Source organism: Colossoma macropomum, unplaced genomic scaffold (genome assembly GCF_904425465.1).
Source record: "Colossoma macropomum unplaced genomic scaffold, Colossoma_macropomum, whole genome shotgun sequence".
Classification (NCBI taxonomy): Eukaryota; Metazoa; Chordata; class Actinopteri; order Characiformes; family Serrasalmidae; genus Colossoma; species Colossoma macropomum.
The window spans coordinates 1,564,140-1,590,128 of record NW_023494808.1 but is presented as its reverse complement, the minus strand read 5'-3'; the positions used below and the strand labels follow the sequence as shown (position 1 = coordinate 1,590,128).

The following is a 25,989-nucleotide window of genomic DNA, read 5'->3' as shown; positions in this document are numbered from 1 at the left end:
TGCTTCGACTCGCGACACACAGGAATAGAAAAGACTACTGTCAAGGGATCCCGGAGGACTGGTTTGAGAACCTCTGCTCTAGACTGTTCTAAATAAAAGAACATTCTATAAGGCAAATGCACATTCAAGAACATTTCAAAAACCAGGCACCCTCTCTAGAACATTCCAGAAGGAAGATATTCTGGAACATTCCAGCCTCCAAGTACACGCACCAGAACACTGTTGTCAGATGAATATTGTAGAACAATGTTGTTGTTCCTCTCCAGCTAATTCATATTACCAAGGAGCTGATGGGTAAATTAGGTGTGCTGTGCAGTGCAGGAAATGTAGAACCAGAATTAAGACTGAGAACCACTGAAGCTGTGTCTCAATACCTAGTGAGCTGTCTAAGCTATAAAATGCACATCCCCAGCACAAAGGAGGACTTGTTTCATTCTGTATTTTCTTAGATTAGCATGCTAACCTGCTGTATTGCCTCAGACTGTTGTAGCTATCTAAACAGTTAGCTTAACCAGCTGGACTGAAGTTGTTATGATTCCCTATTAGAAAAAACAGCGTAGACCAGCACATCTGGTCACCACCAACGCCAGCATATGTTGTGTTTTGGGTGCTAGTATGCTAGTTTCCCAGCATGAACCACCACCAGACCACCATAAACCAGCATACACTTTAAAAAAAAAGGATGGTTCTTCAAGGGCTCTTTAGTAAGTTGTTCTATACAGAACCATGAACACTCAAAGAACCATTTGGATTCTTAAATTGTTCTGTATATGGTGAAATTGTTCTTCAGATTGATGAAGAATGTGTTGTAAATGGTTCTATATAGCACCAAAAAGGGTTCTGCTATTATTACAATGTCAAGCTTGTCACAAATATGTAGAACCATTTTCAAAAAGGTTCTTTATAAAACCTTATACATCTCATTCTCCATCAGTCTGAGGAATGATTTCACCATGGAAAGAACAATTTAAGCATGAAAAGCGTTCTTTGAGTGTTCATGGTTCTGCACAACCATTGTCTTTACTAAAGAACCCTTGAAGAACCATCTTTTTTAAGAGTGTAGACCAGCAACAGACCAGCATTAGACCAATAAAAGCCAGCTTAGACCAGTTTAGACCAGCATCAACCAACACAGATTAGCTTAGACCAGTATGGAATGCATGCTGGTCTGTGCTGTTTTTCAGCAGGCTAGATATCACTCATTGTCACAACAGTGGTTGAATGCTGTGGAGATGCTAATGGCTAAACTGAGTAAGTACTAGTCACATAACCCTGCCAGAGCACCTCCTTCCAGCCCAAGATCCAGCCTAGATCTCAATATCCACTGAGCCGCCTCGCTGAGTGATTTGCACCAAAATGAAGCCGCAGAGCTAAAAACGTGTGGACAGTTACAGAGACAGTGCAGTCTGAAGGCCATCTGTGGAGTCAGACTCACTTCTACAAATAGACTCAAATCAAATATCACTGATTGCCATCACAGCATCAGGAGACCATTTGACCAGTCCAGTTGATGCACGTGCAGTTATACGTTCCACTGGGGTATAACAATAGGCCTCTATATTGAAAAAAACTTCTAATGGGTTCGGTGAAGTGTGAGCAAAGCGTGAAAGCTGAACTGACGAGTCAGTAAGTGGACTTTGGAAGAGCTAAGTTACTGTAGAATTGTAAAAAGTAGGCACATAATAGTATAACGTATTATAACAGAGCATACTGTTTTGTATTGTATCCCAGTACAGTAAAGAAACATATCTCTGCTGTCGGAATAAAACCTCGTATCTCCATTTCTGTCGTTTTTCAGTTTTTGACATAATTTTAAAGTACCCGTGGTCCTATACATTGTGTTTAAATTTCATGAGGAATGGACTTAAAGAAATGACCCAAAATTTCTTGGAAAAAAATCTGGTTCCATTGACTTACATTAAAAGTAGAGTATGTTTTTTTCTTCTCCTGTAAAGTTCTCATTTAGGAGATACAGGGTTTTGACCCACCAGCAGCGATATGTGAATTTATACATTTGGAAATGTACAACAATGGCAAAAACACATTTGTTTTATGAAATGTAGTGTTATGAATACATTTAGGAAAGAAACTATTTATTCATGGGTTGTATTGTTGTATAGTGAATAGCTTTAGCTATTCAATACATTAGCTGGTGGCTAGAGCCTTAGGTTTAGCATTATTTATTGTAATTGTATGACACTGAATGTTCTTATAAACTGAAAATGTAGTAGAATATTAATGTAATACACATTTTCAGCCTTTAATATTTATGCTGAAAAATGTACTGAATTAAGGTACCACTGTATTATATTGAATCGAATAATGCATATTTTGAAATTGTCTCTAGTAAAAATTCAAATACAAGTTCACAAAGTGTGCAATAAGGCTGTAGATTGGTAGACTGGTGGACTGGTAGACTAGTAGATTGGTAGACTGGTAGATTGGTGGACTGGTACACCGGTAGATTGGTAGACTAGTAGATTGGTAGACTGGTAGATTGGTAGACTAGTAGATTGGTAGACTGGTAGATTGGTAGACTGTTAGATTGGTAGACTGACAGATTGGTAGAGTAGTAGATTGATAGACTGGTTAACTGGTTGATTGGTAGACTAATAGACTGGTAGATTGGTAGACTAATAGACTTGTAGATTGGTAGACTGTTTGACTGGTAGATTGGTAGACTGACTGGTAGCTAGGTAGACTGTAAGATTGGTAGACTTGTACACTGATAGACTGGTAGACTGGTAGACTAGTAGATTGGTAGACTGGTGAATTGGTAGATTGGTAGACTAATAGACTGTTTGACTGGTAGCTTGGTAGACTGGTAGACCGATAGATGGTACATTTGAACTGCACTTGTACTTGAGAAGACAAGTAGATTTGAACAAAACCTCCAAATGCATAAAACCTTGGGTGCACAAGACCTGAGTGTTTTTAGACAGCACCCACTGTGCCACATGTCTTCTACACATGTTTAAAAGCAGGCCTGGTAGAGAGCAGAGCGCCACGGGAGAGAATGAGAACCACCTGTCCGGTCTACAGAACACAAAGAGAGCCCAGCTCAGACAGAAAATTCCAGAAAACCGCCTCAAAGCCACAGACCCCATTACCGTGTGAGGCACATTAACCCATCAGGGCTTCGCAGAGACAGGGAGAGTTATTAGGACACTGACGACCCGGCAGCTCTCCGAGCCTGAGGTGCTGTAACCTAACCCAAAAATTCCAACACATTTCCCCAACAAGTGGGGTCAGGTTCAACACAGCTGAGCGAAATCTACTCTTCACCAAATTCATACGTTCACAAGTGTTGGCTGACGTGTGGAAGATATACAACATTCACCATCCAGAACTAACGGTTATTTTACTGCAATTACACTGGAGAATTAGCAGCACAAATACACAACTCCTAGCAGTGGAATTGGCAAAAAGGCATGAATTAACGAGTAACTCATAATTAGTATTACAGAGAGCCGCACTGATAGCCGCACTTAGAGCCGCACCGAGAACCGCACTGATAGCCGCACTTAGAGCCGCACTGAGAGCCGCACTTAGAGCCGCACTTAGAGCCGCACTGATAGCCGCACTTAGAGCCGCACCGAGAACCGCACCGAGAGCCGCACCGAGAGCCGTACAGAGAGCCGCACTGATAGCCGCACTTAGAGCCGCACTTAGAGCCGCACCGAGAGCCGCACCGAGAGCCGTACAGAGAGCCGCACCGAGAGCCGTACAGAGAGCCGCATTAAGAGCCGCACCGAGAGCCGTACCGAGAGCCGCACCGAGAGCCGTACAGAGAGCCGCACTGAGAGCCGCACCGAGAGCCGTACCGAGAGCCACACTGAGAGCCGCACTGATAGCCGCACTTAGAGCTGCTCTGAGACCCGCACTGATAGCTGTACTGACTCCGCTTCAGCTATGCTGTATGTCTAGATGACGCCGTGGGGAGGAGACAGTATCAGTCACGCTGTGATCTGTGCTAAGCTTGGCTTTCAGTGAATCCTCTCTGAATGTGATTAATTTGTGGGATGTTCAATGAATTCCACTTTCCATGTTTTTCAAAGAGCGGAAGATGTCGCTGTGGGATTTCTCCCGTTGGCCATCGCTCATCCAGGTGCTGATTTGGACTTCACAGTGGGTGTTCCTCATCCAGACTGACTCTGATCTACAGTTTTCCTTTTACAAACCACTTATTTTTTTAGTGCAGTTCAGTTCTGTTTTATTTGCATGGTGTTTTTCTCCCACAGCCGTCGTCCCAAAGTAATACAGACCGTGTGGAGGCGTTCAGTGTCTCTAATAGTCTTGATTACATGGTTTCTGACTCTGTATGACTCACTGATATCTATAAGTGGCCTGTGATTTCTGTGTCCCTAATCAGGGGACATAAGCTAATCTGCACCCTATCAGAGATCAGATCATGTAATTTCACTCTACACTCATTCACACTGCTCCCACTCAGGTCCTGGAGGCCCCTCTCCTGTGCATGCTAGTGTTTCCTCACTCTAACACACCCACCACAGCTCATTAATGAGCTGATTAGTCTGATCAGGCGTGTTACAGCATGAAAAACACCTAAACATGCAGAACAGGGAGCCTCCAGGACCTGATTGAGACCTGCAGGGTTAACGGAAACATTACAGCACTGACCTGCATCTGTGAAAGGCCACGAATCAAACCTCAACCAAGCGCTGACAGGCGAAGGTCTGCACTGCCGCTACAAGCCTGAACCAGTGAGTGCACAGGGGGGCCACGGAGGTTAACCCCTCACTCTCACTCTCACTCTCAAATGCTCACTCTCTCACTCTCATTCTCTCACGCTCTGACTCAAACTCTCACTCTCGTAACCGCAGCACTTACAAATTAAGTTCACAGTAGATACTAAATTATCTTAAGTTTGGCTATTTAGTACTTAAAATAAATATTTCAGTATCTACAACAAATTATTCAGTATCTAATATGAACTTTTCAGTATCTACTATGAATTTTTCAGTATCTACTATGAATTTTTCAGTATCTACTGTGAATATTCAGTTCTACACATATCAGTACTATGTCAGTATTATGTGAATTTCAGTACCTACTATGAATTATTCAGTATCTACTATGAATTATTCAGTATCTACTGTGAATTATTCAGTACCTACTATGAATTATTCAGTATCTACAACAAATTATTCAGTATCTAATATAAATTATTCAGTATCTACTATGATTTTCAGTATCTACTGTGAATTATTCAGTATCTACTATGAATTGTTCAAAATCTACTGTGAGTTATTCAGTATCTGTTCTGAATGATTCAGTATCTGTTCTGAATGATTCAGTACCTGTTCCACTGATTAATTATTCCACTCTCTGTGTTCCTGAATGTGAGTTTGCTCCGTACCTGTTGACGTAGCGGCGGCCGCTGTGTGGAGGAGAGCGAGCAGCAGTAAAGATGCAGTGGCTCCCGCCATATCGCCACCGCCGGCTGGACAAACCTGGGGTCAGTTCCACTTCAGCAGAGCACGAGAAAGAGAGAGAGAGAAAGAAAGAGAGAGAGAAGCAGTGTGGCACAGCTGTGCCAGTGTAAACGACAGAGAGAGAGAAGGAGCCTTTACAATCCCTCCAACAGTGCAACAGTGAAGAGCTGACTTACAGCTCTCTACATCTCTCTCCCTCTCTCCCTCTCTCTCTCTCTCTCTCTCTCCCCCTCCCCTCTCTCCTCTCGGTGGTATGTGAGTGCACATGGTCAGAGATTTTATGTTTTTCTTTACTCTTCTTTTCCCGATTATTCCTAAGCGCTGTGTTTTCTCTTTCTTTGACTATTTCTTCAAAACTTTGATGCAGAATTTTATGAGCACTCAGTGCAAAACTCTGCAGGACTGAATCTGTGGGGAAAAGAGATTCAGTCCTGCGTTATTATATGTTATAATAACCCAAGAATTTGTGGGATGTTTTTTGGTATTTTGGGTCAATTTATTATTAAGTATTTACATGTGACAGTCACACATGCCATATATTGTTATTATTTTCAGGCTGCTCAGATATGCCATTATTAGACAGTAAATGCTAACAGGAATATGATATCTTTATAAATTTGGGTCATTTTTTATCAAAAATTTACCGAGCGCCGGCAAAATTTTGTAAATTGTTGCTTATAGAGATCTTGAAAACAAGTTGCACCTCAGATACCTTTTCAGAAATTCTTAGTCTGGAGTGTCTGTGAGCCGAAAGTGCAATAATTTTGATGGTGATTCATTCTAATCTGGTTGTTATGAGTAAAAAATATTTGTACTGATATTTTTTTATTGATATTCTGTCCTCTTGGATTCATGCTGAGTGCTAAAACTCTGATACACAGCAAGACTGGCTATATTGCACATTTAATATCAGACGTTTTTAATATTCAAAATCAATGTAAACTGAAAGACGGAGCTAAATATTATTAGATTTATGTTAAAGTTACAATTGTATGCTAATTGTCTAAGTTAAATTAAGTCACATTCTGTATAGAGAACATACTTAATTATGGACATTTCTCTGCTCATTTTAATGCACATTTTCTATTTGATGAGTTTAACATATTGGGGAAAAATAAACAATAAAAAAAGGGAAATGTGCCACATTTTATATATTTTTCTTCCTGATATGTTAAATTCAGCAAATTAACAGTATTTGTACATTAAACTGTGTAGAGGTGTGTTCTCTGTAGAGGATGTTTAACTGCCCCCATCAGATAAACAGCACTTAAAGCTTTCATCTCTGAGAGAGAGGAGAAAATCAAGCTGCTTCAGATCTGAAAACATCCACAGGTGTTTCTGTCCATCCTTCCACTGTGAGAAGACGACTCAGCGCTGTGGGTCTGAAAGGATGTGTAGCTGATCAAGAAGAACCTCACTGAGAAAAGGAGACGGACACATCAAACAAAGAAGCTGAACGATGGACTGACCACCCCAGAGTCCAGACCTCAACACCACTGAATGTGTTTGATTACTTCAGAAAATGATCAACCAGCTTCTAAGACTGAACTTTGGAGGCGTGTCTGCAGTTCCTTACACTGAAGGATAAGTAGCTTGTATATAATGACTGTTTTAACTGGAAATGAGATGAGTGAAGGGTGGTCTCTGACTGCTGCCCAGTACTGCGTTTACCTGTCTCTCTTTTTATGCTTATATAATGGAGTGAATTATGTATTATTTTAACCCCTTAAATGACCTCGGCCACCGGCAGGCCCAAAGCTTTATTACACACTTATATAACACTAAGAATAACAGTCGGTTTACATTGAAGTCCCTGTAGTTGCTGAACAATAAGCCTTAGTATGTAATAAGCCTGAGATTTTAAGTGGTTAATAAGGTATGTTTAAGATTGGTTGGTGTTGTTTTTATATTTTAATTTATGCTAATCGCTAATGAGCACTTTTCCACTGAGAACAATTAGCGAAGTCATCTCAGCCGCAGTGCTCAGCGGATGGAAAGGGATCTTTCTCCTATTCACACACACAGTGGAACATGCTAGAACAGGATCTTGAGCTGCCCACCTAATAAAATATGCTCTGGCACATTCTACATTCCTATGACTGCCTGCTCCGAGGCGAAAGGTTTACATTCGTGTAGGCAGGCTGTGGTATCTGAAGCGCTCAAAGGGGGGATCAGGTTCACCGTCAATCAGGAAGGGACAAAGCTGGAGCACAAGTCATATTGTTGCCATTGCAAATAAATGGAAATAAAAGAAGGACATCAGTCTACCCCATTCATGCTCCACCCACAAACGTTTTCTTTCATAGCTGTTTAAAATTCTATGCTATTGAGCTGGACAGTGTTTATAGTTAGATCAAGATAGCTGGACAGTTGGAAATAACAATGAATTTGCCACCATTATAACATGACATATTAAAATCAATACATGGCTACAAGCTAAAAAAATCTGATAAAGCCTTAGCCTGGTCCCACCAGGCCAATTCACCTCAATGGGAAAGAACGCAGGGACGCAAAAAAGCTATTTACTTCTGGAAGCTGTTAATTTGACTTTTTTATTAAGGTGAACACTGAGAATTTACAAACCTCAGAAGCCAACAAAAAAGAGGCTAAACAGAGGATCTGCTCTTCAATCAACATAATGTTGCTTGTCGTCTACAGTCAGAAAGAAACAAACTAGTTAACTGGCTTTACATTACCCATTCACCAAGCTATATGTTCCCTCCGAGTGAATCACTGATAGGTAATACCAATGACAGTTACACCACTGATAACTAACCACTGATAATTACACCACTGATAGTCACATCATTAAAAACTACACCATAGATAATTGCACCATTGACAACTACACCACTGAGAGTCACACCACTAACAACTACACCTTTGATAATTACCCCACTGATAACTACATCATGGGTACTGACAACTACAACACCGATGACTACACCATTGATAATTACACCACTGCCAGCTACACCACTGATAGTCACACCACTGACAACTACACCATTCATAAGTACATTCATGGTAACTGCAGCACTAAAGGTCACACCACTGAGAACTACACCACTGATTACAGTACTGAGAGTTATACCACTGATAGTCACACCACTCACAATTATACTGCTGATAGTTACACCACTGAGTTACACAAATGATAATTACACCACTGATAGCTACACCACTGATAGTCATACACCTGAAAGTTGCTCCATCTATAGTTACAACAGTGATAGCTACATCACTGTTAGTTAATTTACTGATAATTATATCACTGATTTTTTGACTATTTACACCAATAATAGTTACAGCACTGATAGTTAAACTACTTATAAATGCACCACTGAAAGATACACCACGGTGGTAATACCAATGCTAATTACACAACTGATAATTACACCACTGACAGTTATATTGCTCATAGTCACACTGCCGATAATACCACTACTGAGAGTTACACCACTTATAGTTTCACCACTGATAGTGACACCACTGAGAGTTACACTACTGATAACTACACCATTGAGAGTTACACTACTGATAACTACACCATTGAAAGTTAGACCACTGAGAGTTACACCACAGAAAACTTCACCACTGATAGTTACACAATTGATGATAACACCACTGATTAGTTACACCAATGACAATTACATGACTGATAGTTACAGGTCTGAGAGTTACACCATTGATAGCTACACCACTGAGAGTGACACCACTGATAATTACACCACTGCTAGTCACACCACTGATAGTCACACCACTGGCAGTTACAGCAATGATAGTTACAACACTGATAAATACACCCCTGAGAGCTAAACCACTAAGTTACACCACTGAGAGTTACACCACTGATGATTACACCATTGCTAGTCACACCACTAATAGTTACACAATTGATAGTCACACCACTTACAGTTACAGCAATGATAGTTACAACACTGATAAATACACCCCTGAGAGCTACACCACTGAGAGTTACACCACTGATAATTACACCACTGAGAGTTACACCACTGATGATTACACCACTGCTAGTCACACCACTGACAGTTACAGCAATGATAGTTACAACACTGATAAATACACCCCTGAAAGCTACACCACTAAGTTACACCACTGAGAGTTACACCACTGATGATTACACCATTGCTAGTCACACCACTAATAGTTACACAATTGATAGTCACACCACTTACAGTTACAGCAATGATAGTTACAACACTGATAAATACACCCCTGAGAGCTACACCACTGAGAGTTACACCACTGATAATTACACCACTGAGAGTTACACCACTGATGATTACACCACTGCTAGTCACACCACTGACAGTTACAGCAATGATAGTTACAACACTGATAAATACACCCCTGAGAGCTACACCACTAAGTTACACCACTGAGTTACACCACTGATAATTACACCACTGATAGTTACACCCTTGATAGTCACACCACTTACAGTTACAGCAATGACAGTTACAACACTGATAAATACACCACTGCTAGTCACACCACTGATGGTTACACCATTGATAGTCACACCACTTACAGTCACAGCAATGACAGTTACACCACTGATAAATACACCACTAAAAGTTATGCCACTGATAATAACACTACTGATAAATACACCACTATTTGTTCCTCTACTAATAATTGCACAAACAATAATTTCTTCACAGATAGTTACAGCACTAATAGTTACACCAATGACAACTACACCACTGATAATTGCACCACTGACAACTATACCACTGATGGTCACACCACCAGTAGTAACACCACTGATAATTACACCACCAGCAATAAATACACTACTGATAGTTACACCACTGATAACTTCCCCACTGAGAGGTACATGATTGATAATTACACTAGCATGCTCTACAGTTTCTTATTATATCGAGTCTCATAAAGTAGCTATGAAAGAATATATTTGTGCATGGAGCCCGGAGAGAATAATTGCATACATGCAAATAAATTATTTTAGTGTTAACCAATTAACATCCCAGGCTTATTGTAAACAAAGGCTTACTATTCAGTAACTACAGGGACGTAAGCTCAGTGGTTCAGCTATTCTTAGGTTATAGAAGTGTGTGATAAACCTTAGCCGGCAGGCCCAAGGCTCGTTAAGAGGTTAATCTAATTATTATATCTGAATGATCTTGTAGTAATATTAGAATAATAAATGCTAGAGGGCCCCCAAAGCCGCGCCTCCCCAGCCTCTTTCCCCACCCAACAGCTCCTAAGGTAAAATCTATCGAAGTAGGTCATCATGTCACAGAGTCTGGACATTTAGCCATCATTCACTCATGGACGTTCTGAGGCTGACAGGACCCAGAGGGAGAGAGATGGTGGGCGGGGGGAGAAAGTGAGGGGGTGAAACAGCAGTTAGATAAAAGAGTGGAGAGAAAAAGAGGTTTGACATATGGGGGCTGTTTGGGGTGAAATTGAAACACTTGCACACCATGATCTCCCTCTCTCTCTCTCTCTCTCTCTCTCTCTCTCTCTCTCTCTCTCTCTCTCTCTCTCTCTCTCTGTTCTCACTCTCTCAATGCTCTCTCTCTTTGTTCTCTCTCTCTCTCTCTCTCTGTTCTCTCTCTGATCTCTCTCTCTCTGTTCTCTCTCTGATCTCTCTCTCTCTGCTCTCTCTCTCTTTGTTCTCTCTATCTCTCTGTTCTCTCTCTCTCTCTCTGTTCTCTCTCTCTCTCCCATTCTCTCTCTCTGTTCTCTCTCTGATCTCTCTCTCATTCTGCTCTCTCTCTCTCTGATCTCTCATTCTGTTCTCTCTCTCTCTCCCATTCTCTCTCTCTCTCTGTTCTCTCTCTCTCTGTTCTCTCTCTGATCTCTCTCTCATTCTGCTCTCTCTCTCTCTCTGATCTCTCTCATTCTGTTCTCTCTCTCTCTCTCTGATCTCTCATTCCGCTCTCTCTCTCTCTCTCTCTCTCTCTCCCTGTACGTATATAACTGAATGCAGCTCCTCTGAATTCCAGACATTTCTCCTGAAGCTCTGTCCATTTTAAACTTACTGTGGACTGAAAAAAGTGTTGCTTTGAACACATTCACTCAATATATACTCTTAAAAAATGTATGTATTAAGTTAAAAGTACTGAATATATAAAATAAAACAGATTACAGAATATATAATACAGAAAATAATGCATTTGGTGAGAACATGATTGAATCATGAATCTGACGTACACTTCTTCTTAGGATCTTTCTCAAAGATCATTTAAGAACAAACTTAGGAAGATACTGGTGAATGAGGACCAACGTTCTTTAATTATCATGTGTGCTTTAATATTCACAAACTCCTCCGCCAGAAAAAGTAGTCCGCTGTTGTATTACAGACAGAGCAATAAAACCGTGTGAATATCAGGTTGAGCTCAGCTTTTTCTGTTTTTCAGATGAAGCTCAATGTGATTTAGTTCAGTCTGATTCAATCAGAGTCTGATTCTGATTCAATCTTTTTTATGTGCATTTAGAAGTTGTTATATATCAAGAGTAAAGCATAGATATGTCTGCATGCGGTGTTTGTGGTTTGTATGGAGTGCTGGATCTCTGTGTGTGAGGGATTGTAATAGTGTTAAATCGACACTGGAGGGCGCCAGAGCTTTCTATTTTAGCTCAGATCCTTTTTTCCAGATTATACAATAATCCAGACTGATGGATTACACACACACACACACACACACACACACACACACCACAGTTAGACTGTATCAGTAATTTTAATGAACATTTAAGCAACTTAATAAACAAAAAATAATATTTTAAATGATATATAAAGAGTAAAATGAGTATAGGAGGTAAAAATAATTGAATATATAAAGCAAACACAACACATGAAGTAAATGTGAGCCTAAAGGTTACAGATTATGTGAAATTAAGTGAAATTTATGTAGTATATAAAGTAAACAATAATTAAATATATACAAAATACTTATGTAAAATAAGTAGATTAGCTAAAAAAATGTTTAATAGATAAAGTAAACATCACACAATATATAAAGTAAATGCTCTAGAATTTACTTTATAATGTATACAAATATCATGGAGTGTATAAATGGAAGTGTAATCATTAAATTAAGTCAAAATTATGGAATATTTAAGATAAAAATGAGAAGCTAAAAATGACTCAATCTATAAATAAATCATTACTGAATAAAATATGTAGGGTAAATGCATAAAATGTTAATAATACAGAATTAATTGAAAAATATTCAATATATAAAGCATAACAAATAAGTATAATAAGTAAGAAACGTGAACATAGTACTGTATAAGTGTTTGAGTGGGAGAAAACTCGGCCAGGAGAGTGTCCACTAATCCCGGCTCACACATGTGACCACAGGCCCTGTCTGTTTATCCTCTTTGAGAGTTACTTTAATCTCTCTCTCTCTCTCTCTCTCTCTCTCTCTTTCTCTGTCTGTCCGTGAGGAGACGTGATGGCGGCGGGGCAGAAAGTGGTTCTGATCACCGGCTGCTCGTCCGGAATCGGCCTGAAGATCGCCGTTCTCCTCGCCAAGGACGAGAAGCAGAGATATCACGGTCAGTGAGGTTGGTCGGAGGAGGATGGTCCCTTTAATTTAACCCCTTAAACTCCACACTCTGGTTTCAATCTTTAGAGTTTCTGTTCAGTGATTATGGCACAAAAAAATGATCACAGATCTTAAATGTGGTCAGTATGCCACACACTCTTAAAAAAGATGGTTCTTCAGGGGTTCTTTAGTAAAAACAGTGGTTCTATATAGAATCATAAACAGTCATAGAATTATTTGCATGGTGAGATGGTTCTTCAGATTGATGGAGAATGTGTTGTATATGTATTCACATAAAGCCTTTTTGAAAAGGGTTCTAAACGGCACTAAAAAGGGTTCTTCTATTGTTACAAGCATGGTACATAGAACTCTTTAAAAAAAAAGGCTCTATATAAAACCATATATAACACATCCTCCATCAATCTGAAGAACCATTTCACAGAATAAAACAATTTAATCATACAAATGGCTCTTAGGATGTTCATGGTTCTATACAGAGCCATTTTCAGGAGACGTCTGTGGGGAAATTAGAGATAAGATTTTTTTTTCTTTACTAAAGAACCCTTGAAGAACCATCTTTTGTAAGTGTGTAGGCAAAAAGCAGGAATGCGGCCCTTCGATCCAAATGCACAACATTGCAAAAAATGACATCTTGGTAAGTGAAATCTTCTTACATCTGGTCGATACATCTAATATTTCTCATTTTGAGACTGTTGTGAAAATATTATAAGATTATTTAACTTATGTCTGGATATTTTTGCACTTTTTTTAAATGAAAATTATCTCACTTTAGGCAGATAATTTAGATTTTTTATGAAAGGATGTCTGAAACACCTTACATTACCTGCCAAAAATCATGAAATAATTTGGTACAGAGTACAGTTCAATTTATATAGTGCCTTTCTCAAACCCAAGAATGCTCAGAAAATAAAGAAATACATAATCAACAATAAATAAAACAACACAGGACATACTTTGTAGAAACACATGATTACTTAGGAAGATCTTTTCAAGCTCATTGTTCTGCAGAGCGGCGGCACGGTGGCGCAGTGGGAAGCGCTGTCGCCTCACAGCGAGAAGGGCCTGGATTCGATTCCCGGCCAGGTGACCAGGGTCATCTCTGTGTGGAGTTTGCCTGTTCTCCCCGTGTCTGTGTGGGTTTCCTCCGGGTACTCCGGTTTCCTCCCACAGTCCAAAGACATGCAGTCAGGCCAATTGGACATGCTGAATTGCCCCTAGGTGTGAGTGAATGTGTATGTCTGTCTGTCTGCCCTGCGATGGACTGGCAACCTGTCCAGGGTGTATCCTGCCTTCCGCCCAATGACAGCTGGGATAGGCTCCAGCACCCCACCGCAACCCAGAAGGATAAGCGGTTTAGATGATGTATATATGTATGTTCTGCAGAGCGCTGACCTGTGTCATATTTCTTGACTGCTGGATCCTCTGTTGTGGACAAAAGCTGTCCACCTCTTCCACATCTTCTCCACCACGGTAAAGCTAGCTTCCTTCCTGTTTGTTAGAAGCTTTATTTTCATTTTGAGATGAAGTTTCTTTTCACTCTGTTCTTCAACTTTGCTTATAAGGGCCTTCAGATCTTCCTGAATTTCGTTACGAGTGTTATATCACTCACATATTGAAGTTTATTGATGTTTGTGGAAGTAAATTGGCTGCAGTAAATTGATTTCCAATAAGCTCTCAGCGGCAACATAAACCTACAATTCAGACTAGAACACAAACACAACCAAAGGAAATAACATACTAAGCCTTATTATTCAGTAACTACATGAACTGCTGAGCCATTCGTAGGTTATAGAATGTCTAGTAAAACTTTGGACCTGCTGGTGGGGATTTGAGGAGTTAAACAAAGAGAGATAGAGAGAGACAACAAAACAAACGAGAGAGAGAGACAGAGAGAGACAAGGCCCTTATATGTAAGACTCTTTATCCCTACTTACCCTTAAGTCTCTTCAGCTATTTTCAGACCCAAACAATAGCAGATCACATATATAACACCAGAGCTGCACTGAAAACAGTTGTACCATCCTTTGACATCCTGTTTAACCTTTGGTAAGCTTTTCTTACCAACACATCTGACCCCTGATGACCTCTAAATCACATGCCTGGCAGCAGCCCTAATCAACTCAATCACCGCTCTAACTGAATAAATCTCAGGAATTTCTTTCTGACCAGTTGGACTGGATAGACAGATCCAAGGAGAGAAATACAAGGGGGTTCTGGGGGGGTGGGGGTCCAGGATCTCCTGATTGACCTCTTGGACCCCCGTATGTCTTAAAATCAAAGTTCTGGGGGGTACCTGAAAATAAATTTATTATGATGTTATGCTTTCTGTTTGGGTAAAATAGACACTCAAATCCAGACTCAGTGAAGCTCATTGTTTATCTGCTTCACCCCACAATCAGCTTCTGTCTCTGGTGTTCTTAACTAACTAGAGCTGCAGCACTGCTCTGCCTCAGGGTGGCGCTGTAGCAGACTGGTTCACCCAGTTGGTCCTTAGTAGCCTAGCAACTGTAACTATGCCCGGATTCCTCTGAAAAACTATATAATATGTCATAGCATATTTGTAAATCTCTGCCCTGCGATGGACTGGCGACCTGTCCAGGGTGTATCCTGCCTTCTGCCCAATGACAGCTGGGATAGGCTCCAGCACCCCACGCGACCCAGAAGGATAAGCGGCTTAGATGATGGATGGATGGATGGATATTTGTAAATCTGAAAACTCGCCCACATCCCCAGAAGCTGGTGGAAGGAGTGAATCTTTATTCATTTTTCAAACTGAAGACAGAAGAGAAGATCTCAGTTGATGTGTGCAAGAGCGCATTACTAAACTAGAAAAGAGTAACAACTGTTAAACCAAACATTTTGTTGCCATTGAAGCTAACATCAGTGTGGCTATGGCAAGTGGGTTAGCAGCCAACCAATGCTGGGGAAGCCAGCCAGCATGGATAAAGGTGACTGATCACAGCTTAGAGTGTTAACAGGTTGCAGCAGAGACTCTATTGTGACACCAAGGGTTTTTGCAGATGTACCTGATGGAACTGAGAAACTATTAGGTTTAAGAGTTAAATTAGTTTCTTTCTAGCAGCTTTTGGACCAAGAAGAAGAACCTCTGTTTTATCCGAGTTAAGTAGAAGAACGTTACTCAACATCCAGTCTTTTATGTCTTTTATACAGTCCTCAATCTTGCTAAGTTGAAATTTATCATGTGGTTTGGCTGATATATAATTGTGTGTCATCGGCATAGCAGTGGAAATTGGACTATTCACTGTTTACATTAACAAAGTAATAGCGAGGTAAGATCTGAACCAGGAAAGAGATGTTCCTGTTACCCCTACAAGGTTTTCTAGTCTATCTAGAAAGATAGAGTGGTCTATTGTATCAAATGCCGCAATAAGATCAAGGAGGACTAGCAAACATTTCCTTGGTCAGAGAATAATAAGAGATGGTTTACAGTTTTCACTAGTACTGTCTCTGTACTATGATGTGGCCTAAAACCAGACTGACGTTATTTATGTATATGATTTCTATGCAAACAGGAACTTAATTGTTTGATATAAAGGGAAAATTCTTACTTGATAAGTTACCATATTGTAATTTAAATTGTTTATTGATTTAACAGTTTATTGGTACCTTCTTATTATTAAATTGTACTTTTATAATTTTTATTATTTAATTATAGCATTTGATTTATTTTTTTACTGTACAACTTCTCAATCCCTGATTCCCGTATTACTCAGCTACATTGTAAATGAGGGTCTTCCTCAGTGTATTCCAAGTTTACATAAAGGTTGATTGATTGATTGATTGATTGATTGATTTGAGATAGGTCTATTATTTCTGGCAAAATTTCTTTGAGTAAACCTGTAGGAATTGGATCTTTTTCTGGAAGATTTTGAGGAGGTTCTTCAGTGGTATTTTCCATCATATGAGTCCTTCAGTGGTACCGTCCATCCGACAGGTCCATGAATTTTAGTATACATCAGACAGGTAGTGACTATTAGAGAAGTCCATTATTGTTGTATCCATCACAAAGGTCCATAAGTGTATTTTAGACATACACATTATTTGTACTGTTCATCAGAAAAATCAGTCAGTGTTAGTTTCCATCAGATAGGTCAGTCAGGTTTAGTGTTCATCATGCAATTTCACCAGTGACAGTGTCATTAGACAGGTCCATCAATGATGGTGTCTATGATACAGGTCCATCAATGATGTTGTCCATGATACAGGTCCATCAATGATGTTGTCTGTGATACAGGTCCATCAATTATGATGTTCACAATACAGGTCCATCAGTGGAAGTGTCCAGACCTCCATGAGAAGTGCTGTCCACTCTTTAGAACAGGGGTGTCCAGTCTTATCCACAAAGGGCTGGTGTGCTGGCAAGTTTTCATTCCAGACAAGCTGGATTCCACTTGTTTTATCAGTTGTTCAGCCTTTAAACAACTGATTATGTGCAGTCCTGCTACACTGGAATGAAAACCTGCTGCCACACTGGCCCTGTGCGGGTAAGACTAGACACCGCTGCTTTAGAAGTAGTGTCCATTACACAGCTCCATGTGTGGTGCTGTCCATAAGAGAGGTCTTTCAGAGTTAGTGGTCATCAGACAGACCCATGAATGGTGCTGTCCCTCAGACAGATCCTTTGGATGTAGTGTCCATCAGGCAGACCCATGAGTGGTGCTGTCCTTCAGACAGGTTCTTCAGAGTTAGTGGTCATCAAACAGACCCATGAGTAATGCTGTCCCTCAGACAGGTCCTTTGGATGTAGTGTCCATCAGGCAGACCCATGAGTGGTGCTGTTAGACACCATCTACATATCTCTTACTCCGCATCTCTTTCTTTCTTTCTGTCTACAGTGATAGCAACGATGAGGGACCTGAAGAAGAAGGATAAGCTGGTGGAGGCAGCTGGTGATGCCTATGGTAAAACTCTGTCCTTACTCCCACTGGACGTCTGCAGTGACGAATCCGTCAAACAGTGTCTGAACAGTGTCAAAGACCGACACGTCGATGTACTCAGTGAGTATACACACATAGCCCTTTATCTAAGCTATATAACTCCAAATATATGAGTTTAAGGACCTTTTCAAAAGCCTCTCTGAATTCGAGACAGGAAGCTCTGTTGTATTCTATTGTATTAAAATGCCAATTTAAATTAGTAGCCCCTTCCCCTGGTCAAATAATGAAAAATTGGCGCATTAAGTTAGTAGCACCTCTTATTGCCAAGATTATGTCCAATAGTTCTTCAGAAAACCACATTATGGAATGCAATGTAGTCTTAAAGAGATGATCAGCATCTTATTGGTGTGATTTCTTGCACTGTGGTGATGAAGTACTGAAGAGAACTAAGGAGTGATGCATCTTGTAGAATCCAAGATGACCCACAGGCTCTATTCACTGGGCAAACTGAGCTGAGCTGGTGGAGGGAATGCTTGGATGGCTGTTTAGACCAGGAGTGTCAAACTCAACCACTAAAAGGGCCATATTGAAAAATCTCAGTAAAACCGTGGGTCAGAGAACATCTATGGACCCCCTAGTTAACATCCAGGACCCCCTGAATGTCTCAAAATCAAAACTCTCATGGGGTTTCCTGAAGATGATAATGTTATGATAAAAAAAACCTTCAAATTCAGTTAAAGGTTCTTTTAGCCTGCCTCACTCAGGTGAGCTTCTGTCAAACTAGACCTGCAGCACTGCTCTGCCTCAGGGTGGCGCTGTTGAAAATTGGTTCACCCATTTGGTCCTTCACAGCTTAGCAACTGTAACTATGCCCGGGATACTTCTGACAAACTTAACAATGAGCTGCAGCAGATCTGTAAATCTGAAAACACGCCCAGTTTCCCAAGAGTTTGGAGTGAAGAGTGACTGTTCCTCATTTCTCACACTGAAGACAGAAGAGGAGACGAGGAAGATCTCAGTTACTGTGAGGAAGAGCGCAGAACCGCACTAGAACAGAGACTCTACAGAAGAGGAGACGAGGAAGATCTCAGTTATTTTTTTGCCACTGGAGCATCAGCACCGCTATGAGTGAGTTAGCAGCCAGTCAATGCTGGAGTGGCCAGCCAACACGGGACTGCTGAATACGCACACTGGGGAATATTAATAGAAAATCAAAATAATTTCGCGGGCCAGATAGGATTGTGCCAGATCAGGCTGCGGGCCTTGTGTGTAGACAAATGAACAGACAAACAGGCAAACAGAGAGATGAGCTAACTTGATAGCTCTGTTATATGTGCTCTGCTATAGGGTAGCTTTTGCTTGGTGGTTAGCGTTCACTTTGTTGTTAGTTTATGCTTGGTGGTTAGTTTTTGCTTGGTGGTTAGCTTTTGCTTGGTGGTTAGCATTCGCTTTGTTGTTAGTTTATGCTTGGTGGTTAGCATTTGCTTGGTGGTTAGCTTTCGCTTGGTGGTTAATGTTCACTTTGTTGTTAGCTTTCGCTTAGTGGTTAGTTTTTTGCTTGGTGGTTAGCTTTTGCTTTCTCTCTGTAGGTTTCTTTGACTCCAACTCAGAGAGATAGTAACAGCGCTGGTGGTCCTTTTTTCAGTGTATATGCACTTACAAGTGTAAGATTGACCTAATTAAAAAGAAAACATGGACTTAGGTTCCCTGGGGCTTTAAGGTGCTCCAGACTGAAGACACTGAAATAGCACCTCACTACTCATTCAGCTAATCCGAGAGTTTATTTACGGCCCACAGATCCTCTTTTGACCACATAAACAAAAACAAACACAAACAGACTCAGTTGACTGACACATTTAATTCATCACTGCTTTAGAAAGTGATTATTTATATTGTATTTGTGCTCTATGTCTATAGTTAATAACGCAGGTATCGGCCTGGTGGGGCCCTTAGAGAGCATCAGCATGGAGGAGATGAAGAAGGTGTTTGAGACGAACTTCTTCGGCGTGATTCGTATGATTAAGGAGGTCATGCCCGACATGAAGAGGCGGCGTTCAGGCCACATCATCGTCATGAGCAGTGCGATGGGACTACAAGGTGGAGGAGCATGTGTATTTGTGTGTGCTGTGAAGAATGTGAGATCTTTTTATACTTAATACTGTAAAAAAGTCAGGGACCACCTCTAATTCATTTCCAGTCAAATCAGCCGTTAGGTATGTATTACTTTAGTTGTATTTAGTATTATTCATTTGTTGCCACTGGAGCATCATCACTGCTATGGTGAGTGAGTTAGCAACCAGCCAACGCTGAAGTGGCCGGCAAACATGGGAGCCCTTGAATATGTACACTGGGTAATATTAATAGAGAATCAAAATAATTTTGCGGGCCAGAGAGAACTGTGCCAAATCAGGATAGGATTGTGCCAGATCAGGCCTTGTGTTTAGACAAATGGACAGACAGCAGGCCAACAGAGATGAGCTAACTTGATAGCTCTGTTATATGTGCTCTGCTATAGGGTAGCTTTTGCTTGATGGTTAGCATTCACTTTGTTGTTAGCTCTCGCTTCGTAATTAGATTTCTCTTTGTTGTTAGCTTTTGCTTGGTGGTTAGTTTTCGCTTGGTGGTTAGCGTTCTCTTTGTTGTTAGCTTTCGCTTGGTGGTTAGTTTTCGCTTGTTGGTTTTCTTTCTCTCTCCAAAATTTCCAGTCAAATCAGCCATTAAGTATGTATTACTTAAGTTTTATATGGTATTATCCATTTTCCAGCGCTAAGACAAAAACACAGAAAACATTTAAAAGAAACTGAAAGATTTAACAGCTAAATCTATTATCAGAGTTCAGTTTTAATCAGTTGAGAATAACAGAAGAACTCTTTTTGGTGCTGCATAGAACTATTATCCTTACTAAAGAACCCTTGAGGAACCATGTTTTTTAAGCGTGTACTTAATGGCCGATTTGACTGGAAATAAAATAAATGAACAGTAGTTTCTCACTCAGCTGTAATGTGTAATTTTCTGTGTGTTTGTGTTTGTGTGTGTGTGTGTGTGTGTGTGTGTGTAAGGTGTGATATTTAATGATGTCTACGCTGCGTCTAAGTTTGCCATGGAGGGTTTCTGTGAAAGTCTGGCTGTGCAGCTTCTCAAGTTCAATATCACGTAAGTGCTGCTCTCTTTTAGCTCCTCTGTCTCTCTCTCTCTCTCTCTCTCTCTCTCTCTCTCTCTTTCTTTCTCTCTCTCTCTCTCTCTCTCTGCTAGGCCCATGCAATGCTCTGCTATCTCAGGTGGTTGATACGGTGTTGCAAGGCCATTCCAATGGTATCCAAGATGATTGCTAAGGTGTTGCTAAGCTGTTGCTAGGGTACCCCACTTGGTTCCTAGAGTGGTGCAAGGCCATTCCTATGCTATCCCATGTGGTTGGTAAGGTGTTGCTAGGCCATTGCTATGGTATCCCACTTGGTTGCTACAGTGTTACTAAGCTGTTGCTATTGTATGCCACTTAGTTGCAAAGATGTTGCAAAGCCATTGCTATGCTACCCTAGGTGGTTGGTAAGGTGTTGCTAAATCATTGCTATGCTATCCCAGGTGGTTGCTAAGATGTTGCTAGGCTGTTGCTATGCTATCCCAGATGATTGCTACATTGCTAGGCTGTTGCTGTGCAAATGTTTGACAGCAGAATAATATGAAGTAAACAAAGAACAGTAGTTGTCAATTGCTGCACCAGTAACAGAAAGAGGCTACATATTATCGAAATAAAATTCAATTTAAATACAAACTGCATATCAAATTAGACACTAAAGAAAAAGAAAAAGAAAAGAAAAACAGGAATATAGAAACGTATGCTATAGAAAGTTAGAACACATTTGTTAAGAGAGGTAAAGAATATATGGAGAGAGGGAAAATAGACCAGGTTCCACAGAATCTTGGGAATCTATGATGAGTCTCAAAAGTGGAGAAGATTTGAAACCCATGTCAACCATTGAACGTCTGACTTTAACCACAATAATAAAATATTTTTTCTGCCAAATACATTAAAGCCCATAGTAGATATTCCTGAATGTCGTTTGGGATTATGTCAGGACTGCAGTTCTAATTCAGTTCATTTTCATTTTTCTCTTTCAGTCTGTCCATGATTGAGCCCGGTCCAGTCCACACGGAGTTCGAGATGAAGATGATCGAGGACGTTTCGCAGAAAGAGTACCCAGGTGCTGACCCAGACACCGTCCACTACTTTAAAAACGTCTACTTGCCCTCGTCTGTGGACGTCTTTCAGACACTGGGTCAGAGTCCTGATGACATCGCCAAGGTCAGCTAACTCTCGTGTTGTTGTTGACGTGTCTCACTACAGAACTGGTGTGAACAGTGAACTAAACTAACAGTAGCTTCTCAGATAAGGCTTCGTCAAGATTGGACAGGACCAGCTCACTCATGAAGATAACTATGTCACAATGCACATCAAATAAGATGCCAAAATGATACTTCACTTAAAGACTGGTATAAATTTCTTGTTTCAAGCAACGTTTTGGTGTCCCTGGTCATTGGGTTCACTCAGGTTGCCCATATGGCCTCTAAGTCAACCATGCGAGACCTGGTAGACACCAAAACTCCCCCGATCAGATTAACAGCACTGAAAGCGTTCATATTTCAAGCTGCTTCAGATCTGAATCCACAGGTGTTGGGTATTGTTTGGGAATTCTTCAGAAAATGATCAACCAACTTCTAAGACTGAACTCTGACACTGAAAAATGACAACTTGTGCTTGATTCAATAAACGAAGAGTAAGTCTCTGACTTTTGCACAGTATTGTATGATATATGGTCGCTTTACATAACTTACAAAGTAAATAATCTCAGGCTGGCTAGGAGACAAAGAAATATTCTTACAACACAACGACAAGAAACAAGGAAATAAGAACATGGCTAGGAATTGGGACAGACACTTGTGGGACTTTCCAAAGGCACAATGTCACAATAGGGATTATTCATCCACGGATACCAGAAGGTTACACACAGGACTAGAATGGAACCTTACTGATTTTACCCCCACCACTCCATCAGCCATCTCTGATTTAAGAATAAAACCAAACCCACCTCTTTCCTCAGTGCTGTTTATCGATCTAAATTTTCTGCTCTTTATCTATTTTAGATTTTTGGTTATAATGATTTGTTTACTTTTTATCTGCCAGTTATTCTGTAATCTGTTGCTTTTTTCAACTTTGTTTGTCTGGAATTATTTTGTTCATGGACTTTATAAAGTGATTTTGAGTTTGAGAAAAGAGTTATATTAATACAACCTCAAGTTATTAGTAAATTTGACTGGGGTTATTCAAACCTTTGTATACAACTGTATCTTCTTACTGAAGATGTCTTTGTAAAACCTTGAGAATATATTGAGGCATCGGTGTAAAGTTAGACACAGGGGAGGCCATGATTCCACCATGAGATTTTACTTTGTTAAACATTGGGGCAGAAAGGCACATAACAACACAGCATGAATAAGGGGGTGGGGTTCACCAGCCACACATTTCTGCTTCATGGTAGACACTCAACCACTGCCCTACACACAATAACACAGGTAATGTACACATAATCTGAACTAACAGAATATAAAGGTCAAATGCTTCGTCATCAAGCTTTCCCACGCCAGCCTCGTTGGTAAGCCTTCCCATGCCAGCTCTGCTGTTGGGCCTTGCTATGCCATCTTCCCCATGGAGCCGCGCAATGCTGTCCCTGCTGTAGCAGTTTTTGCCAGGCTCCACTCTCTCACTATTTGTCTTGAAGTTCTATGAAGCGTCATCCCACTCCAGACCGCTGGGGGAGGGCGGTGCTATCCCACTTCTGACACCAGTGTGGCATCGACATAGAGTAAGACACAAGAGAGGCCATGATTCTGCTTCGAGAATTGCTCTTTTATCAAAATACCAGCAGAAAGACACATGCAGACACAGCCATGGAGCAATCAGGTCACCTCTAGCCATAGAGTTCCACTCTGCAGTGAACATTCAACCCAACTATCTAAGCCCACTGCCCGACACTTAATAACACAGGTTTCTAATATTTTTATAAGGAGATGCACCTTGGGTTTGCAGATACACTTGGTTCTTCATATTGTTCTCTGGAATCTTAACCTGACCCACAGCTTCTTCTGAAGAAGATCCTCTGTCTCTCTTTCTCTGTCTGTCCTTCTGCAGTGCACTAAGAAGGTGATCGAGGCGAGTAGTCCCCGGTTCCGTAACCTGACCAATCCCTTGTACACTCCGATCGTGGCGCTGAAGATGGCCGATGAAACAGGAGGCCTGTCGGTCAGAGCCTTCTATCACATGCTCTTCAACCTGGGTGGACTGATGCACATCAGCATGACTGCACTCAAGTACCTGACCTGTGGGTGCTTACGCAGCCGGACCATCTCCCCAAACTAACTTTTCAACAAACACACAGACTCATTATCGCTGAGGTGGTGAGCCTTACTGCTTTGCCATGGTTACATGCCATATTTGGGGGAGGAGGGGATAATTGTATTAGTATAGTGCTGGTGATTCCCCCAAATTCAGTAATTCATTTTCATTTTCAGAGAATAAAAATGCTATGGAAGTTTTATGTGCATGTAAGTTTGTATAGATCTCATCCTCATTTTAAGAGAAAATATTATTATTAAAGTCCCCCTGCACTCAAAAATGTTTTTTAAATGGGTAACTAAATGTTTTCCATCGAAATCTCAAGCCTTTTCAGTACGTCCTTAAAAATGTTGTACTTTTGTAGCTCCTCTGTATGTCATGAATAAGCATAAACATGTCAGTACACAAAAATATTCTGATAAAAGAATTATGATGTGGTGACAGAAAATTTACTAGCTATAGAGCATGTAATGCAGCTAACTTGGTGTTTGAGGTGTTTGGACTGTGCAGTTAGCTGATAACTAAAATAGCTAAAAGATGGTGGCATTTCAATTTTGCCTGTAGCATGTAGCAGTAGCTTAGCATGCCAGAGCTTTAAAAACCACAGCACAGTTTGATTCTATGAGTGCTTAAGATAAGAGCTCAAATCTAAACTGAACTGAGCCTCTGTTTTTGTGTGTGTGAATCAGTTAGCTAAGCTAGCTGTTAGCTTAGCAAGCTAAAACAGCTTCATATACCAAAACATAATGCGGTTGTTGGAAGAAAACCTCGTATCTCCATTTTTGTTGTTTTTCAGTTTTTGACATAATTTGAAAATTCCTCTTACCCTTTACATTGTGTGTAAATTTCATGAAGAACAGACCAAAGGAAACGGCCCAAAATGACTAGGAAAAAAGTCTGGTTCCATTGACTTAAGTTAAAAGTATAGTAGGTTTTTTCCTTCTCCTGTAAAGTTACCATTTTGGAGATACGAGGTTTTCTTCCGACAACAGCGATAAGTTTTATATATATGCAAGTTTAGAGGATAAAGACTCAAAACTGAAGAAGTGAACCTATATTGTTGTGTGGAACGGTTAGCCGAGCTACTTTTACTCCTCTCTACTGTGCTTGATAGAATTAGCAGCTAGCGAGCAGCTTAGCAGTAAAGCAAGCAGGCTAAAATAGCTTCATATCCCAAAACACAGGTTCAGTATCCTCAAGTTTAGAGTGAAGTCGAGTGACCGGTGTTGGAATGACAGAAAGACCAGGGAAATTCATTAATCTTCATGTGCTAATATTTAGGGTTATTCCTGTGCCATTTTTAGTGTTTCTGTGGGCATAAAAATAGTAAACATTCAGCGTACATTATGTCTGTGGTGTAAATTATGACTTTACAGTTACTTAAACAATCATTCCTCTAGATCAGAAACACTCCTGCCTACCAGTGGTTGATTCAAAGGTGTTTCATCAAGATCCATATTCATTACATTGGTTTGATTATGTTTTCTAAGCCTAATAATATCTGCACACTTTGGTCAAATTCAGTAGTAAGACCAGACAGTGAACTGGAGAAGAGATGATTATGATTCATTATACGGAAACGTCCATTTTTGTGTCCCTAGCATTTACAGATATATTACAGTTGAAAAATGTTAGGGTTACAATTTATTTATATTTTAAAATAAAACAGTACTTTACGT

The 25,989-nt window shown here is 40.4% G+C and overlaps 2 protein-coding genes across 2 annotated transcripts in view; one reads left to right on the top strand and one right to left on the bottom strand.

Annotated features, from left to right (window-relative positions):
• Nucleotides 1-5,654, bottom strand: part of LOC118798208 (collagen alpha-1(XI) chain-like) — a 138,301-nt gene extending 132,647 nt beyond the window's left edge. Inside the window, 1 exon segment of the mRNA XM_036557581.1 lies at nucleotides 5,381-5,654. Coding sequence (XP_036413474.1) covers nucleotides 5,381-5,450 — 70 coding nt within the window. The 5' untranslated portion in view covers nucleotides 5,451-5,654.
• A 7,256-nt stretch (nucleotides 5,655-12,910) lies between these two features.
• LOC118798207 (retinol dehydrogenase 8-like) lies at nucleotides 12,911-24,694 on the top strand. The gene is made up of 6 exons (XM_036557580.1): nucleotides 12,911-13,013; nucleotides 17,881-18,042; nucleotides 19,840-20,019; nucleotides 20,982-21,075; nucleotides 22,039-22,222; nucleotides 24,107-24,694. Exons 1-6 carry the CDS (start codon nucleotides 12,911-12,913, stop codon nucleotides 24,332-24,334), a joined length of 951 nt encoding a protein of 316 aa, XP_036413473.1. The 3' UTR covers nucleotides 24,335-24,694.
• The last annotated feature ends 1,295 nt before the right edge of the window (nucleotides 24,695-25,989 follow it).